This window comes from Acipenser ruthenus, chromosome 5 (assembly GCF_902713425.1).
Source record: "Acipenser ruthenus chromosome 5, fAciRut3.2 maternal haplotype, whole genome shotgun sequence".
NCBI lineage: Eukaryota > Metazoa > Chordata > Actinopteri > Acipenseriformes > Acipenseridae > Acipenser > Acipenser ruthenus.
In genome coordinates this window covers 22,876,996-22,897,520 of record NC_081193.1, presented here as the reverse complement: position 1 = coordinate 22,897,520, position 20,525 = coordinate 22,876,996, and the positions used below count along the sequence as shown (strand labels likewise).

The window sequence follows — 20,525 nt, the reverse complement described above, 5'->3', positions numbered from 1 at the left end:
CTCTCAGGGTTCCAGAGTGGAATTGGAGATATCCTGCACTTGTTAAACCAGCTGCACGCTGCTGAATCAGGCGCAAGCCCTGACAGACGCTGACTCAGATTGAACCGGCAGCTGCTTCGATCTCGCCTGCCCTGCAACAGCTGCGAGTGAGCGGAGTGTGGCGAGCATGATGAGGGGAAGATCTCCATTCAATTGAAGCAAAAGCTTTAAAGAAAATAGTTTAGCTAGCGGTTGAAAGAAGGGTGCTTTATGTAAAGTACACTGCCTAATAAACAAGTTTGATTAAACATTACAGACTCTTTGGAGGCTGCAGTACTTAATATAAGAAATATGTGAACCAGAGCCAAACTATTAAGAAGCAAATGCCAGAGGAAATAACTGACCAGACAAGATCACACAACATTCAGTCTAGTGCAATATCTATTTAAAAAAAAACACACCATGTATGTGTAGCATATCAATATACTACACCAATAGGGTACCCAAATCAGCATGGATGGAAATAAGCAGTTCCATAGCAGTTTCAAGCATTCTAGGTTTAACTACATGTTTGATTCACCACAGTGTATAGGTAACAAGCTCAGGTGTGTTTTATTAAACTCATAGTAAAACCAGGAATGGATCAAACTGCTATGCAATGGACGTCTTACTCCCATCCCTGTACTGAGATGTAGGTAGTACAATTTATGAACATGTACCTTTCAGGTTCATCCAAACAGGGTATGGTCCCTTTATTAGGAACTACTGTATAACTATACATATGAGGCAGCGATTGCTGTATTGCTGTATATGCTACACTCTTTTCTGGAACAGTGTGTTGTGATTTCTTCGACTGACAGGAAGAAGGAAAATCTAATCAACTGGTCCTGCAAGTGTGCTTATTTCCATAAAAGGGTAAAAAAAGTAGTAGGAACTCAATGGGGTTCTTGTAAAGGGAAAGTCTCATATTTGATAGCGAAGGCCAACTTTAAAAAAAATGCTGTTAAATGAGTCAGTAACTAGGCATGGTGGGACCTTGACTTCTTTTTTTTTGTTGCTCCCTTCCCATCTAAGCTGTAAAAAAGGTGGAGGTGTTGTTCTACTCGTAATAAAACGAACTCTCCCCACACATTCCAGATGAATTTATCGATGAATTGACTCCTGATGTATCTTCAGGGACAGGGATACAATGACAGCCAGCTTGAGAAGGCGGCCCTGGAATTAGCAATCAGTATGGCACACAACATAATTATTACATATGATCTGTATGCAGGCCTTAATCTGTAAACAACAAGGTACCCAATAAATAAAGTAGTAAATGTCACATCCTAAACTATATTGTTACAGTGCACTTCAATTCATGGAACAGGAAAGCATTTTTTATTGTACATGTTATGTGTGTATATATATATATATATATATATATATATATATATATATATATATATGTATATATATATATACAGTATATATATGTCTTTTTTTTTTGGCAACAAAAAACATAAGTTAAATAAGTTTGCAAACTGTTTAATTCTTGTCTGTCAGACGACTGAGCACAGATTAACCCGTCTCTATGTACTGAGCTCTGAAACCATGTAATACCATAAAAAAACAGCCGTTACAATCTGCAAATGAAAAAAATAACAAACAGTAAAAATAAGCTAATTCCACTGCTCCCTGGCACTGTATACTGTGCTTTTTAACGCTGGTCCAGGTTTTTGTTTCAACCAGGAACTAAATATTTTTTCGATTAAACGTGTATATTTTTTCGATTAAATGTGTTTCCACCTAGACATCACTTCCTGTGTAGACTAAGGTGCCTGGCAGTCTGTAGAACAGATAGCAAATAATGGCATAATTATATTTTGGTAATAACTGAATGCACCAGAAACCACAAAGAGCACTGTACAGTACAAGCACAGCTAATTGTGTTTTCCAGTATGATTCCATCAATATATTATTTATTCCTCAGATGTACAATGCACACTTTTAAAAATATCTGAAGAATTTCTGTGTGTTACATTCTGTAGAAGTTAATTACTGTATACAAGGTGTACTGTAAAACAGTATGTTCTGTAAAATCGAATCAACTGGCCCTGCAAGTGTGGCAGTGTGGTCCAGTGGTTAAAGTCCAGAGCTTGTAACCAGAAGGTCACCGGTTCAAATCCCACCTCTGCCACTGACTGACTCACTGTGTGACCCTGAGCAAGTCACCTAACCATCTTGTGCTCTATCCTGCGGATGAGATGTTAAATCAATGTCCTACTGTAAGTGACTCTGCATATAATGCACAGTTCACAGCCTCTGTAAAGTGCTTTGTGATGGTGGTCCACTATGAAAGGACCATTGACTCAGAAAAACCTAGATGCCAAAAATGCCACTTACATGGTTTCTTGGGGCATTTCTGGCACTTATGGAAACCCCAGGATGTGCCCACAGTTCCACAGCAATCTTCTTGTTTCGACAGGCCAGGAAGAGCTTTGCCACACTGCAATTAGACAAAGTAGCACTGAGGTTATCTCTCTCCCTCTGTCATTATAAAACTGTGGTATACCATAATAAAAACAGAGCAGAAGGCAGTAAAGCATAGTAAAACCATTGTAAATCACAGTGAATGCATTGCAGGTAACAGCCATGATTTGCGCAAGCATACAGGTTTTCTTTGGATTTTTGGATAGAAACTTGCATTATTGCAGGCTTTTACACCAAAGAGTTATAACACCTAAAACGCACTGGGTATTAATAGATCTACTGTAGGACTGTAATCGTTTGCAAGTGCACATCTGCTGTGCTAGGCAAAACCATTGTAGCTGGTTACCACAAGTTGAATACAGTTCATTTAAAAAAGTTTACTATGGTACTGTATTTTTTGCCGTTTCGCCACGATTTTCCCATGGTTATACTATGCATTTATCATAGTTTACCCTGGTTTGCCATGTTTATTAATGTGCTTTACCATACCTTGCTATTTTTAGAATGCTTACCTATGATTTTACCATGCTTTCACTTTGCTTTATTACATTTTGCTATGCTTTTACTATGAGAACTTTTATAAGGGGAACCCCAAGCAAAATCAACAAACATGCAAAAAAACAAATCAACAGATGACTTCACCAAACCACATTACACAGTAACTGTATAGCCCATTTCCTGACTTGGATGGGACTGGAGGAGCCAGGCCTGTATTTAAAGAATCCTCTGGTGACCAACTGTTACTGATACTGAATGTTTTTACCTGTCGCGTTGGACATTCAATCCTGGTAAGAAGGGGATACAAAGTGATTGAGTCATAGTGATTCTAGTACCTGTATACAAGGCCTCAAGATTCATAGGCAACAGGTTGCAAAAGGAAGAAGCATCATAAGGCCAGAGCCTGAGAACGGTTTAGGATCTCGTCTCACCTGCGCCCCCGTGGTCTCCTGGAAGCAGCGTCCCAGCTGGACTTTGGAGGCGACGGGGTACTGGTAACCGATGTTTTGCTGGGTTGGGTGCCCCTGTCCTTTCTGGGCAGTGCCCCCGGGGTATGTGATGTGGCCAGACTGCGTCCCTTTCACATTCTGACCATTGGAGCCGTCCATTCGGGAGACCTGGTGGATCTGGACGGAAGCCTCTGGGGGGTGCTTGACATGAATGTTCACGATGTTGGGAGGGAACTTCACTGCGATAATTGGGAAAAAAAGGACGACAAGAAGAAGAGTCTCAGAAAATCAGAACAGTGCTGTTTTACATACAGTACCAGCGAGTAAGCAAACATCTGTTTCAGGTTAACCCTTTTCAGATTATAAATTATTATAAATATTAGTTATAATAGCTGTTTACAGCTGCCTAAAGGCAACCACAGCTGAAAAAAGCCAGGTGTGTAGGCTGCTTGGTAAATTCATACATGTCATGATTTGCAGGTATTGGTTGTCAAGTTATTTACTGTGGGTCACAGGAGAAATCTTCTCTGCAGGAATTAACTCTGTGGTTTGCAACAGGTTTCTACACAACTGTTATATTGGTAATAATGGCAACAGATTAATAATGATGTATAAAAAAATGCTTTTTAAAACAGAGATCGTTTTTCTCATGTTGTAAGTTCAGTACATGTGCAATACCTGGTCTTCAAAAGTGACTAAAATAATTTCACATAGGAACTTTAGGCAGCACTTCAGATACAGGACATGAATAACCATGTAGTTACAACTTACAGACGGCTCCTGCTCTTCGTGTCACTGCATGGAAAGTGGCCCTGTAACATGTTGGTACATCATGTACTTACATGGTAACACCATAGTAAATGCTATTGCCATGTAATTGCACAGTAATTCCACCAGAAGAACAGAAACCACTGCTACAGTAGTTGCAAAGTTCTTACCTTGTGCTACCAAACTTTTATTAATGAACCTTCCCATCTAATTCGAATTCTAACTCTAATTCCCCAAACCCTCTATCTTAGGCTCCCTGACTGAGTTATAAAGATGGAACAGTGTGCTTCCAAAACTTTGCATTGTTTATTTACACTTGAACAAAAGCAGATGTTTAGTACCTCCTCCACAGTCTTGAAAGACATAAACCAAAGGCTTTTGAGCCATATATGATTTATTGATCAACAAAAGAGGTATCTTTTAACTTAGGCTTCAAAGTGTCCCATTCAAGAACAACTGGTAATCAACAATATAGATTGTGTGTTCAAACTTTAGAAAGCATTGTCTTAATTTAGTAATACTAAAAGAAACTTAAACAATTTGATGACACATGTTTCGACTGTAAGTCTTTTTTAATGCATTTAAATTTGAAGACATTGAAAAAGACTTCTTGTCGAAACATTTGTCATTTAATTTCCTTTAAGTGTTTCTAACTTCAGCACTATTGAGTGTAATAGTTATGGATGAGTGTTTAGTTTGGTTAAACCATATATTTTTAAACCAATCTTTTTACATTTTATTCGTACAATATAGGTTAGGTTAAACCCTTTTTGCTCCTTACGGAGCATAGGTCATCCACTCTGATCCTCCACATGGCTCTGTTTTGGGCTAGTTTCTCCAGGCTTAAGCATGATAAATGCTGCTCTTGCTTTTCCTATTCTCATTTGGATGTCTTTGTCTGCTCCTCCATCCTTCCCTATGACACTTTCCAGGTAGGTAAAGGAGCCTTCCTCTTCTAGCTTCTCCTCCTCCAGAATGATACAGTCTTCTTTTGAATTATTGATATGCATCACCTTAGTTTTGTCTTTGCTAATGGCGAGCCCCATTTTGGCTGCTGTTCTTGCCAACTCAGTGACATTGCGCTGCATTTGTTGGTGTGTGTGTGAGATATTAGGGCAATATCATCTGCATAATCCAAGTCGTCCAGTTGTGACCAGAGTGACCATTGTACCCCTAGTCTTTGGCCTTCTGTGGTCTGTCACATTAACCAGTCTATTGCAAGTAAAAATAGTAGGGGGGATAATAGGCAGCCCTGCTTGACTCCTGTGTTGATTGTAAAGGGCTCTGTAAGATGACCACTCTGCATGAGGATTGTAGGTACAACTGCTGAATGATGGTGATGAATTTCTCTGGTATGCCATAGTGTCTCATGAGCTTCCACAGGATGTTTCGGTCAGGGCTGTCAAATGCTTTTTGGAAGTCGATAAATGTGAGGCAGGGAACAGAGTTCCATTCTAATGACTGTTCCACTATTATATGTAGAGTGGCTATGTGGTCTGTACATGACCTGTCTTTCCTGAAACCTGCCTGTTGTTCTCTTAGCTGCTTGTCAAGTGCCACCTTTAATCTCTCCAAGATTACTCTGCAGAGGATTTTCCCCGGTACAGACAGGAGCATAATGCCTCTGTACTCACTCAGGTTGCCCTTCTTGGGCAGCTTTGAGGTAGCCTTCTTTCCAATCCTCTGGTATTTCCTCTTCTTCCCAGATCTGGTGAAAAAGCTGGTGAAGCATTTCAGTGGATGTCTTGAGGTCGGCTTTGATGGTTTCAGGTGGTATACCATCGGGGCCCGGTGCTCTGTCATTCTTTTTCTTCTGTATTGCTTTCTTAATTTCACTTTTGCTGGGTTTGTTAGTGTTAACCTGTAGGGAGTGTTCTGCTGGAGGAATATCTGCTAATTCTGTTGGTGCTGGCCTGTTTAGTAGTTCTCTGAAGTGTTCTGCCCATTTTTTTAGTTGTTCTTCCTGGTTGGTAAGTATTTTGCCCTTTTTGTCCATGATTGGTCGGTCTGGTGCTGTCCGTTTTCCTGCCAGCTTCCTGGTGCTTTCATACAGCTCTTTCAAGTTTCGCTGAACTGCTGCAATTTCTGCTTGTTTGGCCAAATTATATATAAATTGCCATTTGTCTCTCCTGATTCTCTGACATCTTTATTGGCCTCTTCATATTGTTTTTGTTCATATATTGGTACAGTATCCTTTTACATTTTCTGGTTCCTTAAGAGCTGTGAGAGATGTTCATAAGTGTTTTATGTTTAATCCCTGAGTTTTGTCACTGATCTCTGACTGATTAATATGTATCCATAATACTGTGGATTCCACTGTTTGCTCCTAGAATGTTAATCCCACTGCTGGTCATTTTTTCCACAAACCACCCATACAGTTTCATTAAAGTGATGGGATAAGCGGTTGGAACAAACCGCAGGCAATTACTGTACAACAGCCCTGGCATGTGGTATCCCTCAAAGAAATGAAAGCTGCTTGTTGCTATAGCCCGCTCCTGAAGCCCCTTACCTTGGATACCGTTTTGGCCTCCAAAGGACAGCGGCAGTGTGTGTGTGGAGTGGACCTGAGACCCCTGGGTCCGGCTTGCTGTCCCATGCTGCTGCTGCTGCTGCTGGCGATGCTGCTGCTGGTATTGCTGGGACTGCTGGTTTTGGTGCCCGCTCTGCACTGGGATGTGGCAGAACTTGCCAGAGAAGTTCGGGGGGCACTGGCACTTGTCCCTGGCACTGCATTGGCCCCCGTTCATGCAGGGAAGGTGGCAAACAACTGCAAGCAACAAGAAGAAAAAAATACAGTAAGACTATAGGAACGTATAAAACCCAGTAGCTTTTTTAGCATAGTATTTCAACATGGCGTCTGTCCAGCAGCAAAAAACAACAGCAAACAGTCATGGATATAATACTGGATACAGTGGTTTTAAAAGGCCCTGGTTAAGTGGCTAGGTACTATGTTGTTCTAGTCATTAGTTCTGTGATTATTTAATTAGTAGACACTGGAACCTGTGCATTAGAAAAAAAAAAAAAAACTATGTTGCCTTCAATTTTGTGCTCCCTGATGAAGTTTTTTTAATGTGTGTTTAACCTATAAAAGTATTTTTTGATGTGGGAGTTGTGAGGTTTTCTTCCATTTTTTTTTTACATTACTTTTAAACCTACGCACCACAGTTTTTTTTTTTTTTGTGATGTTGCGCCAGTTCTAATCTGTTTATGATGATGCCATGCCCAGCATCCACACATTTTTAGTCTACCCCTACCAAGAGGCAACTTTCTGCTTTCCTAATTCTCCTTCTCCAAATTATCTAATAAGTCTTGGTTGAGTTAACAAATGCACTTTTATGCAAGGGTAGAGATTTTTGGCACCTAGTAATTTTGATGGTGATGGCCCCAGGGGACATGGAGTTGGGAAGAATGCAAACTGAATGAATAAGACCCTTAAATGTGCAAATGATGGGTCAGGCAAACACAAATCTTCAGAAAGTTCTGCAACATTCTTGGCTGTACCTTCAGCAACCAAATACCAAATTTAAACAGGCAAAGAGGGATACTGTCAGAACATTATGACCCATGAGCTGCTTCGCTGCTTTTTTGGTGCACCATTCCCCCATTCACATTACATGAATTTAAAAGGAAGACAGATCGTTTACTGCTTAAACACTGCCTCGGTCCAATAAAAAAAAAAAAGATTTATGAATGTATGCAGCTCGAACAGGAGTACTCTTTTGACAATGATTAATGTTAAACAGTCGTCCCTGTCTGCCAAAAGGAAATCCTCTTTTCAAACCTACCTGTGGATCACAGCAAATTGGCATGGTTTTTATGCCAGCATCACGTTATTGCATACAAGGCATTGCCATGACAGCTCTGCAGCATCACCGAACTTAGCATTGGCCATGGAACCAACAAGCTCCATTATATTGAATGAGCTGAGAAGGCGGCTTTGGGTCAGATTGATTAACTAGTTTATTTCTCTGCCTAACTATTAATTAAATTGCAACAGGTAAAACTGCAAAAACTTTTAGAAGGCTAGCCTCAATTACTGAATAATTACTGAACATGACAGAAACATCAGAATATGCCCATTCTAATATCAGTTTATATCAGGAGCTGGAAGTACACCAGCTTTATTGAATTTCCTCCAACTAGAACATCTCAAACTCAAAACACATCAATTGAACAACCTAATTTTTACCTTGCAAGCCTCGCTGAGGTGGAAATACTATATCACCTACCACTAGGACACAACTCTTATTTTAGTGGGAAAACTTGCCTGTTAGCGGTGCCTTACTGTGGCAGTGTGCCCCGCTCATGTGTGTGTTTTGTGTTCTGTGTTGCGTGTGGTGTGTTAATGTTGGTGTTTAGATGTTGGTGCACGGGATATAAATGGGTCTGTGTAGCACGAGTGATTTAAAATATATCATTGTATTTAGACACAAGGATGGTACAATCACTTCACGTGCAGATTAAAAGGGGCATTTGTATGTGAGCACGGGGAAGTGCACAAATTAGTTCACGTGCAGATGTACCGAGATTCGAAATTGAATGATTGATTAGCAATCGAGTCTCGGTACACCTGCATAAAAGATGCAGTGTTTCACTCACCCGGTGTTGTGTGTTCGATGAATGGAGAACGGGTGTGGAAAGAGAAGGAGAAAATAAAAAGTAAGCAAAATAACAAATGCTACTCGTTTAGTGTTCGTCCACTGTCTGCTATGTTTGTCTATTTATTTTGGCCTCAAGTGTTGTGTTTTGTTTTGTTCAAGCTTTTATTTTCTGTGTGTTATTAAACGCCACAGCATCTCAGTTTCACCTGCCAGTATTGCCTGTCTGTGTGTTCCTTTCTGGCCTTACGTCACCCCTACAGCCAGCCTGTTCACACTTACACAATTCACTTTGAATATTACACATACAGCGGCACAGTAAAGTTCTGGTCAGCAGGTGGCACTGTGGTACTACATTTTTTCTGACACAGAGCCAATAGAAGTCTATAAAAGGGGTAACCATATTTTATTTTCATAATTTTCCAGTTCATTGTGGTTCTGCTGCATATCAAAGCTAACCTTTATCCCCTGAACATCTGTGCTTTCAGACATAACGTCTATTCGTTTTGTTTTTTTTTAATTTAGTCGTTGCCAATTATTTTTTATTATTTTTCTCCCAATTTGGAATGGCCAATTATTTTTAGGCTCAGCTTACCGCTACCACTCCTGCGTTGACTCAGGAGGGCGAAGACGAACACACGCTGTCCTCCGAAGCGTGTGCCGTCAGCCGACTGCTTTTTTTTCACACTGTGGACTCACCATGCAGCCACCCAAGAGCTACAGCGTCGGAGGACAATGCAGCTCTCAGGCAGCTTACAGGCAAGCCCACAGGTGCCCGGCCAGACTACAGGGGTCGCTGGTGCACGGTGAGCCAAGGACACCCTGGCCAACCTAACCCTCCCTCCCCCCGGGCAGCGCTCGACCAATTGAGCGCCGCCCCCTGGAAGCTCCCGTCCCCAGTCGGCAAAGGAATAGCCTGAACTCTAACTCGCGACGTCCAGACTATAGAGCGCATCCTGCACTCCACACGGAGTGCCTTTACTGGATGCGCCACTCGGGAGCCCCATAACGTCTATTTATTTCAAGCTCTCTTAAGGCGCCCATTGAATTTCAACATTATTGTATTGTGTCGCTTCCACCCCTAAAAGCACAGTTTCCTTGGTCCGTCCCTCCGCCACATATGCACAAATACAGGAGTTTTCGCCCCAGCTTTTAAGCAAGTCTCCGATTTTCGAAGAGAAAACATTACATTTTCTAGAAATAACAGTTATGATTTGAAGGTGCTGCTGTCTGAATCCGGGTTCTGTTTGTAAGCCAGCCTCAAGTGTGCTCTTTCTGAGAATTGTCAGCCACCCAAAGCTTAGTCATCCACAAAGGAATTTCCTCTGGAGCCCTGGCTAGTCTACACACGAGCAGGCACACTCTCGCCTCCACATTAAAGAAAAAACTATACATATTAACAGCATAAACTGCAATAATTCCCAATGATTACAGTACAAAGCCATTTTCTAAACCGCTCTTGGCATTCTCATAATACATTTAATAAACTTTCAAGCCAGTTTGTGGGTGGGAGCAGTTAAAACAAATATTTGAAGTTGTTTTTAAACAACAGGTACATACTTAATATTAGTATTGTTTTATTCTTTTTCAGAATAAAACGGGGTAGAAAAGTTAAATGTTAAATGTAATGTACCTCCTTAAATGTAAGGCTTTTTAAAAACAATTGGCTGTAACTTCTAGAGAATCACAGCAGTTTCAAGCCCAAAAGCGATTGTTATACCAGGATCTCCCAATAAATACAGGTTGTTATACCAGGATCTCCCAATAAATAAGGGTTAATATATATATCTCCCAATAAATAAGGGTTAATTAATATGTATATGTATATACACTACCCCCATTTTTCCAGTTTTTATTGAAATTTAAGCAGTTCAAGTCCAGTGAATAACCTGAAATGGTACAAAGGTAGGCGGTAAACTGCCAGAGGTTAAAAAAAAAAGTTTAGGTTACCAAAAACTGAAAAATAATGTACATTTCAGAGTTATACAAAAAGGCCTTTTTCAGGGAACAAGTAATGGGTTAACAACTTACAGCTGTTCTGCAGCAATGGAAGTAAATTAAGCCTTGAAAGTTGATGCTAACAATTCCTACAGGTGTCCCAACTTTTGTTGATTACTTACAAACCCTCTGTCTGTATAAAAGCAGTGTTGGAACAGACTGTGTTACTACACCCTCTTAAGCATTATTTGGACAGTATTGTACTGCAGGAAGTAGTATATTACTCTCATAATGGCGAGAAAATGGCAATTAACAAAGGAAGACAGACAGACCATTATAACCCTTAAAAGTGTAGGTCTTTCCTTTAGAGAAATTGCAAAGAAAGCCAAGGTGTCAGTGAGTACAGTTTCCTACACCATCAAAAGGCACTTGGAAACTGGAGGAAACTCTGACAGGAAGAGGTCTGGCAGACCCAAAGCCACAACAGAATCAGAAGACAAGTTTCTGAGAGTCAACAGCTTGCGTGATAGGCGGCTCACAGGACAACAGCTTCAAGCACAGATTAACACTGGTCAAAGTAAGCAAGTCTCAGTTTCAACTGTGAAGAGAAGACTTCGAGCTGCAGGTTTGACAGGTCGAGTGGCAGTAAGAAAGCCATTGCTAAGATGGCAAAATAAGAAAAAGAGGCTTGCCTGGGCCATGAAGCACCGCCAGTGGACTACTGATGACTGGAAGAAGGTCTTATGGACCGATGAATCAAAATTTGAAATCTTCGGTTCATCACGCAGGGTTTTTGTACGCCGTCGAGTAGGCGAAAGGATGGTTCCTCGGTGTGTGACACCAACTGTCAAACATGGAGGAGGAAGCGTGAGGGTCTGGGGCTCTTTTGCTGGATCCAGAGTCGGTGACTTGCACAGAGTGACTGGCACCCTGAACCAAAACTGCTACCACAGCATTTTGCAGCGCCATGCAAAACCCTCTGGTATACGCCTAGTTGGTCAGGGGTTCATCCTACAGCAAGATAATGACCCAAAACATACCTCCAGGCTATGTCAGAAGAAAAGAACAAGACGGTAAGCTTCAACTCATGGAATGGCCAGCACAGTCTCCAGACTTAAACCCCATCGAGCTGGTTTGGGATGAACTGGACAGAAGGGTGAAAGCAAAGCAACCTACAAGTGCAACACATTTGTGGGATCTTCTGCAACAGTGTTGGGAAGAACTTTCCGAACAATATTTGATTTCCATTGTAGAAAGAATGCCACGAGTGTGTTCGGCTGTTATATCTGCAAAAGGTGGCTACTTTGATGAGTCAAAAATTTAGATTAAATTTTGTTAAACAAAACGATTCCATGATTTCTTTTTTATCTCCAATTGTTTATTTGTTCTATGCTTTAATTTCAGAGTACATTGAGACATTAAACTGCGTAAATTTCAATAAAAACTGGAAAAATGGAGGTGTTCTAAAACTTTTGACCGGTAGTGAATATATATACATACATATACACTTTTCTGACAAATATTTGGCACCCATCAGGACATGCCCAGACGTGAAGTCTGTATGGTGCTGGAAGTGTCCCCTGAGGTATCGGCCATTCATCTTTCAACACCTCTCACAAGAGTTTGCACTGTTGTGCAGTAGGGGCCAGGTCAGCCAGCCAGGGGACACCTGTCAAGTTAATCTCACAAGGCATTAAATGTATACCAATCCGGGTGATTGACCAGGTCAAGATTACAGTACATTGTAGCCATACTTGTACACGAAGACCATGGCAGAAGGAATTAGCCTGCAATTCATCACCCAGAAAGGGATGTGTATACGTGACAATCTGGCAGTAGTAGTATACACCAACATTAACACACCACACGCAACATTTAACACATAAATACGCACAGGGGCGGGCACTTTGCCACAGTACACCACGACCAAAGGGACTGACAGAGACTGGCCTTATGTGAGCTGTTTTTTACTGTATAGAGAGGAGGTTTACTGGAATCCCAAGATGACAATGGCCTAGTGCTGTAATGTTGGTTACAAAAGTGGTGGGGGCAGTTACTGTATCTGGGGCATATAGTAATACAATAACAAATAAATGTTCATTTCATTCAGAATGACACCTTTGAGGTAGTGAACTCCCTATTTGGAGGACAGGTGGGGGTATTTCACAGCCACTGAACAACAATAAGATCCCAATGTTTAAATATAAAATATTTTTATAGAATTGAGACCATAGACATCGAAAATGGTATCACGATTGAGAAATTTCACAATGAAACAGTTTTTTACTACTGGGCTCTGTTTTTTCCTCTCTGCTTGAGATCACCCTGAATGCATTGCGAGTCAACCCTGCCTCAGTTAATTGGCTTTTTTGCTGGGTCCTAGTGGAAGTCTATACTGACTAGTGAATATATGAATACATTATTGAGTAACAACAGTTTTACTACTGCTGCAACGTGTCCGGGACGTTTCCCCGTTGTTGAAAAAGTGAGGGGAACATGTCCTTGCATCCCCCTTGTAAATGACGCCTGTACAATGACCCTATGCAATGTGTTGATAAACTCAGCACACACCTCCTTGCATCTCCAAGGCTTGTCAATTTCAGTGACACACCATAGCCAGCCTGCACAGAACCTACCATAAAACCACATTCTTCAACAGCCCTGCAAATCTCCTCCTAACTGTCTGCTTCTGAATAACTTACCTCTGATATACTGAAATGTCTTGGTATTAATTCCGGTTGCGGGCTTAACTCATTTTCCAGAAATTCTACTTTAAATAAAAAATGAATAAAAACTACTGCCATCTCCTGCTGTAAATCTGATGCCCTGTCATCAGAACAAACACACACATGCATTCCTGAGGAGAGCTAATGTTTATAAAAAGTAATTTACTGTAACAAAAACAAAAATCATCAGGCACCATGCTGGTCAAAACTGTCCATTGATAAATGAAATCCTCTTCAGCAAACCTTTCCAAACTACCAGCTTCCGGTGATTAATATTCTCTGCACAGTTCAGCAGATAGCAAGCCCTTTGTTGGCCATGTTCCTGTTCTACAGTATGCAAAGGAGCTTTTCAGTTTCAAAGGCAATGTACAATACTGTTATTTTGATAATTGGTTATTTTGATAATCTCTACCATTAAAGCTCTGGAACTAAAAAAATATAATCGCATTTTGCTAATATTTACTTAAACAACAAAACTTAACTGAGCAAAACAAAACCCACATTTAAGATGAAATACAAAAACAAAAAGTGAGTACATTCATTCAAAATTCACCTTCTGTTTGTTAATAACCCCATATTGTTGCTCTGCTATTTTATATAGTGTTAAGTTGGTTGAGTGGAAGAAACGCAATAGGCTGCTCAGCAATACAAAACAAGCCCAGAAAGGGTTAAGCTGGTAGTGTTTTATGAACAGAGTTGTATTGTTTTAATTCGCTGTATTTCCTCCTGCTCCCTCTCTGAAGAAGGTGGTGTCTGTAATAGATTAAGAGAAAAGGACACACAAGGATGAATCCCTATACTAGTGATTCATGCAATATTTCTGTAAACAATTTCTCAGTCTAACCTCCATTTCTGTCTCTCCCTTTTGATACAGTATCTGCACAGCTGCGCTGGCACTTTATAACACAGAAATCTTATTCAGCATTCGTTTGATAACTACATAAATGGGCAGCAGTGTGGAGTAGTGATTAGGGTTCTGGACTCTTGACCGGAGGGTTGTGGGTTCAATCCCAGGTGGGGGACACTGCTGCTGTACCCTTGAGCAAGGTACTTTACCTAGATTGCTCCAGTAAAAACCTAACTGTATAAATGGGTAATTGTATGTAAAAAATAATGTGATATCTTGTAACAATTGTAAGTCGCCCTGGATAAGGGCAATAGCTAATAAATAAATAAATATTAGGCCTATTATGTGGTTGTCTTTCCTTTTTTATTTATTTTTTAAAATTTAGTCGTTGCCAATTTCTTACCCTGGTTTTTCTCCCCAATTTAGCATGCCCAATTATTATCTGTATCCTCGGCTCACCGCTCGCAAACCCCCTGCCGACTCGGGAAATGGAGGCTGGAACACGCGTCCTCCGAAACGTGCTCCTGCCAAGCGGTCATTTTTCGCACTGCAGATCCACAGCAATGCAACCAGACCTATAGTGCCGGAGGACAACACAGATCTGGCGGCTCCACTGCAGAACCACAGGCGCCCTATCGGCCACAGGGGTCGCTGATGCGCGGTGAGCCGTGGATTCCCCTGCCGACTTAAGCCCTCCCTCCCCGGGCAGCGCTCAGCCAATTGTGCGCCGCCCCCTAGGAACTCCCAGTCACGGTCGGCTGTGACATAGCCTGGATTCGAACCTGCGATCTCCAGGCTTATAGGGCACATCCTGCACTCCGTGCGGAGCGCCTTTACTGGATGCACCACTCGGGAGCCCCCGTGGTTATCTTTCCTAATGTATTTACTTTTTTGCTGCGAGAGGAGCTGCAGCTCTCTCCGGGGGACAAGACGCTTCAGCCCCGTTCCGGCAGCCGAACCTGGGGCGAGCCCATTCCCTCTTCACCTCTCCCGACCCGATCTCCTTCTCACACTTGGTTTGCTTGTCTTTCGCTTCGAACTGAACTCCCGACTGCCGTTTATCCAGGCTATTTATAGTTTAAAAACTGCTAATTAAAATGATCCACGAGTGGGAATGCTACCTTTTTTTCTTTTTGTAAAAAATATACCGTTGATTACCGTTGATGGTGCTTATGCATGGTTAATTCTCGGAAAGTTACATTTCTGCTTCACTATATGTTCATTATAGAGAGGGAGTTATTTTATTTGGTATTTTAGTCAGATGTGTGTTATGTGTCCCGCGGCGCCCCCCCACCCCATCCCCCGTTATAACGCTCTTTGGTTATAATGCTCATATCGTGTGTCCCCTGAGAGGGAGCACTGTGTGTGTGTGTGTGTGTATGTGTATATGTGTGTGTGTGTATATATATATATACTGTATATATATATATACTGTATATATATATATATATATATATATATATATATATATATATATATATATATATATATATATATATATATATAAACATTTATTTGGGCAAGATATTATAAAACAAAATCTGAGTTGCTTACCTGATGAGATTTTCAAATGCAAATGCTAATGAATGGTGCAATAATACTGGCTTTACTTGGCACCTACAGTACTTTACAGCGATTACAGTGTTTCATAGCACCTGGTTCCAACCATGTCCCAAAGCAAGAACAGCAGCTTTTGAAGTCTGAATTAAATCCTAAAGAGGAAATGGGGTTTAGGGTTGATTTGTCTCATTTAAAGCAGCTGGGATCAATGCCTCAGGCTTCCCCCTAATCATACACTGGAAGCCAACTATTAAGGCATTTTTCATAATACTATCATGACAATGCATCATTATGTTGGTCAGACATCTCCCACCAATGTAGCTCTGTAAAATACTGTGTAGATTACAGTGCACCATTTCATAAACATAGCACAGTGTAAACAATAACAGCGGCCCCAGTGTTACAGCTCCTGAGCACTGCTTTAATTATAGCTGGTCACTGTTATTATACCAGCTGGTTAAAATACTGCTCTCCCTTTAATGTTTTAGAAGTAACCAGCACTGCAGTTGAGTAATACTGCACACAAATCTTCAATGACATTGCAGTGGAATTAAATTTGCATTAAGTAGTAATCAAGGGTACTACACTGGTAAAATTGTGTCTCAATGGCCACTTTCCTACTACTGTGTCATATTATAACTGTCCTTTTTTACTTTATCCTAAACTCTTCTCTATATAAATGGACCCCACACCGTTGACAGCTGTTAACAACAATATTGAACAGTACCAAAAGCACATGTGTATTACAATGGGGGCCTTTGTTCATCAAAGCCTCCTCCAGAATCATTAATAGTGTACTGACCTCTACTGTGCACCACCAGTGAGCGAGCACACTTTAACATGATTTGATCAAGTTTCTTTTTTCCTTTTAAGAAAACATACTTACCAGTACATGTTATTAACAAAATATATATTTTCAGTAGTTTGTTACAAAATACAGTACTAATATGAATTATATACAGTACTTCTATGTTGTTCATATATAAATTTTGTTAAATAGACTCACAATTAAAACAATGTACAGTATATGACATATTTGGTATAAGAGTATCATAACTTTGTACGGGGATGTGACAGAGATCGAATGATTCTTGGTGTTAGATCTCCTTCCCGACCTGTGAGGGCACTGAGTAAAGGGAACAGAGTACCCTGGACTGGATGGCCCGACAATTCATTCCCAGGGTTCAGCAGAAGTCGGACATCTAGAAAGGGGGCAGAGCTATGGTACACTAAATCATTGACCCGGAAGGTTAACGGCGTGGCATCCGTGGATTGGAGGAGCGGTTGTACTCGTTAACCAAGGGGTCATGGTTGATGGTATATAAGGGGACGTAGCGAGGTGATCTGTTCCTTGTGGTGGTTACGCTAAGATCGAAAGGACCTTATTGTATAATGAACCGTGAGTGTTTTGTTTGTTTTGTCTGTCTGTCTAAAACACACTGTTTGTTTGTTAGACTAGATGGCGAACACGATCCTGAGCTGTCGCCCACGGCCAGCGCTAAACCCGGATAACCACATTGTATCACGAATAAACTGTACTTCACACCTTGAGCACTACAGCGCTCACTTTGGACTGGTGACCGTGTTTATGTCTTGTGTGTATATGTACTGGACTGTTTGTTATTATTTACGGTACTGCAAACCATCATTATCCAAGCAATACACACCGCTGTGTATTTCCAGACCTCCTATTAATTACTGTTGGGTCATCATACCATTTGGATTGCAAATAAAACAGAAAACATTTCACCCGTACTTTGTTGTCTGTCTTTTCTTGTTGGATTACTGCACCTGCACTTCACCTGCTCCACTAATTACCACTTTGCCACAGGGGATTAAAAAAAATAAATAAATAAATAAAATAAAATTGTTCTACGAAGTGTCAGTAACTAGAATCTGTATATTTTCTGTAAAATCAGTTTCAGCGAGTGACAGCTAAACGTTTAAGCTAAGGAGACTGTACTAAAAGGACTATGCTGTGCAAAAAGGAGCACAGCATGAAAAATATGTAAGGTACGTTTTCTGTTCAGTTTTCAAGTTGCCTAAAATTACAGGTAGATGGATGCTATTTGCAATTATTGTGCTTTTAAATATGTTATAAATTATGATGTTTCCGTGATTTCATATTAGTTCAGTAAAATAATAAATGTAGCATAATGCATTCTGTTAACGGGAAAGGCATATTTTATGTAAGGACTGGGAATCACCAACCTGCTTAATTGTGTTAAACTGTATGACAGTATACATAGACCAAGGCTGACTGAGAAATATGTCCGGGTTTGGTCTGAGTACTACTTCCTAAACATGATCACGTTACAATATACTAAATGAACAGATCAAGCTTATTATGATAGTTTGCAAAATTAGATGAAAACTTTCATAGTGTACTGTCAATCGTCACTGACAACAGTTCCAATCCATTACCATTTACCCACAGTTTGTCTTATTCTTACGCATTAGTAGGAAAGCCTATGCATTTTTAAGTGGGCTGAAACAAGGTGATTTCACTGGCCAATCAATCACCCATTGAACATTTTTGTGAACAAAACAATTATGGGTGACTTTCACTCTAAAGTTCCCATTTCCTTTGGCCACAGCTGTATACTCCTTTATCATTAGAGTGTTGTTAATCTATTTCCAGGACATTCTTCTTTCTGAAGGGTCAGGCTGTGAGTTTGCTAAACCCCTTTGGTCTTTCCTGCCAGTTCCAATGAAAAGTGACATACACTCCAGTAATGCTGAACACATTCCTCAGAACTCACAGAGACCACAGGACAGCTGCTCTCTGTGACTATACTTCAGTTCCAGGCATTTTTTTAATAGGAAAAGCCATTTAGAAATAGAGACGCTGTAATGTGTTTGTGAGATGAGATTGGAAACAAGTCACAGTAAAATGTAAGTTCTTCCATCCATCAATCCATCCATCCATCCATCCATCCATCCATCCATTATATGTAACCGCTTAATCCTATAGAGGGTCACGGTGGGCAGGAGCCTATTCGGGCAGACACAGGGCGCAAGGCAGGACTACACCCTGTATGGGACACCAGTTCATCGCAGGGCAACTAAGGGGCAATTTAGAGAGGCAAATCCACCTAGCCAGCATGTCTTTGTACTGTGGGAGGAAACTGGAGTACCCAGAGAAAACCCACGCGAACACCAGGAGAACATGCAAACTCCACACAGACAGACCCCTGAGGCTGGAATCGAACCCAGGACCCTGGAGCCGTGAGGCAGCAGCGCTAACCACAGCGCCACTGTGCCACCCTATGTAAGTTCCTCATGATCTCAGTCCGTCTGTCCGTCCACCTCGAAGCTCATGCTTTCCAGTGAAAAACACCAATGGCGTATAAATCAGTCTGAAGTCACACAAAGTAAAGATTTAAACAGCAAGAACACCAATAAAGGAATTTTGTGCCATTGGATACATTGGGTGTGACTACGCTTTGGGATCCTCACTAAAGCCACATTTTGGTTTAGATTTCTCCAGGAGTGGCAACTTGAAAGCAATGTAGGTAAAAACACAGACCTCCAAACTCCTTCAATCAGGAAACATGAATTTGCCTGCCTGATGTCAGCCCCATAATGAAACCAGATCCACTAATGGTGATATAAAGTCAAGCCTTTGTGGAGAGAAAACCACTGACCACAGGTGTGGGTGGCAGCTCTTGCCTTTATCTGAATGCAACTTGTTCGTTTGGCACTCTCTTGCCTGTTTCTTAAAATCGTAGCATTCCACAGGTGCACAACTAATTTTACACTGAGGTCCGCTTTATTTGAATTGCTGTATGCACTCAATTTCATTCTTTATACAGGTGTGTCTCCTTTTCCTGGATCTGTATATTTCCAAAAATATACTAAAGGGAAAGGAATATGTGTTGAGGTGACTGACTGAGAAAACCTGGAAGGAATTCCTATGCTATAGTATTGCCGTATTCTACTACTGCTCTTAATTATAACTACTTCCTGTATCTGGTACTTGATTTTACTCTTACATGTATCCGTATTCATGTTTTTTTGTAATTGCTCTTATTTGAAATTCTTCTCATCCACCTATTGTACTTACTATGTGCTCTTAATGGACTGTACTTCTATAAGCAAATATTTTTACAATAAGTTAACTGCTCTTAAATGTAATTATTTACTGTATTCTTTATTTTGCTCTTATGTGAATTTGATCTTATTTTCTGTACCTTATAATTGCTCTTTTCTGTAATGTGATATTCTGGATATGGGGTCTGCTAATAAATAAATAAATAAATAAATAAATAAATAAATAAATACATAATAATAATAATAATAATAATAATAATAATAATAATAATAATAATAATAATAATAATAATATGCACTGCTTAGTATCCTGCTATTAATATCCCCTACAGTAACCAAAGATGCCTGGTCCTGGAATCAGTGAGGCTCTGTAGCACTCTTTGCTCCTGACTTTACCAGGCTTTCATTCCTGAAGATTGCAGATATTGAAGTGAGTTCTGAGTTTTATATAAAGGCAGCAAAAGAACAGTGAAGGACAGCCAACCTGGTACTAAGCAGTGCATTTTGTAGTCCAGTACAGCTTACTGCAGCTAGACCACAAGCATGTCTTGGAATTAACTGTAGAGTTCACATAGATCTGGCAACTCTATCCACACACTATATCACTCAATCATTAGACATCTAGTAGTACTAAAAA

At 40.6% G+C, this 20,525-nt stretch overlaps 1 protein-coding gene across 8 annotated transcripts in view; it reads right to left on the bottom strand.

Annotated features, from left to right (window-relative positions):
- The window catches only part of LOC117402566 (latent-transforming growth factor beta-binding protein 1-like), a 166,448-nt gene that overhangs the window by 87,980 nt on the left and 57,943 nt on the right, over positions 1-20,525 (bottom strand). For all 8 annotated transcript variants that reach the window (XM_034003849.3, XM_034003851.3, XM_059023839.1 and 5 more), the window contains 3 exons: positions 6,676-6,933; positions 3,381-3,637; positions 2,365-2,467 (listed from right to left, as the gene is read on the bottom strand). In XM_034003849.3, the coding sequence (XP_033859740.3) occupies positions 2,365-2,467; positions 3,381-3,637; positions 6,676-6,933 (618 nt within the window). The remainder of the gene's footprint in view (positions 1-2,364; positions 2,468-3,380; positions 3,638-6,675; positions 6,934-20,525) is intronic.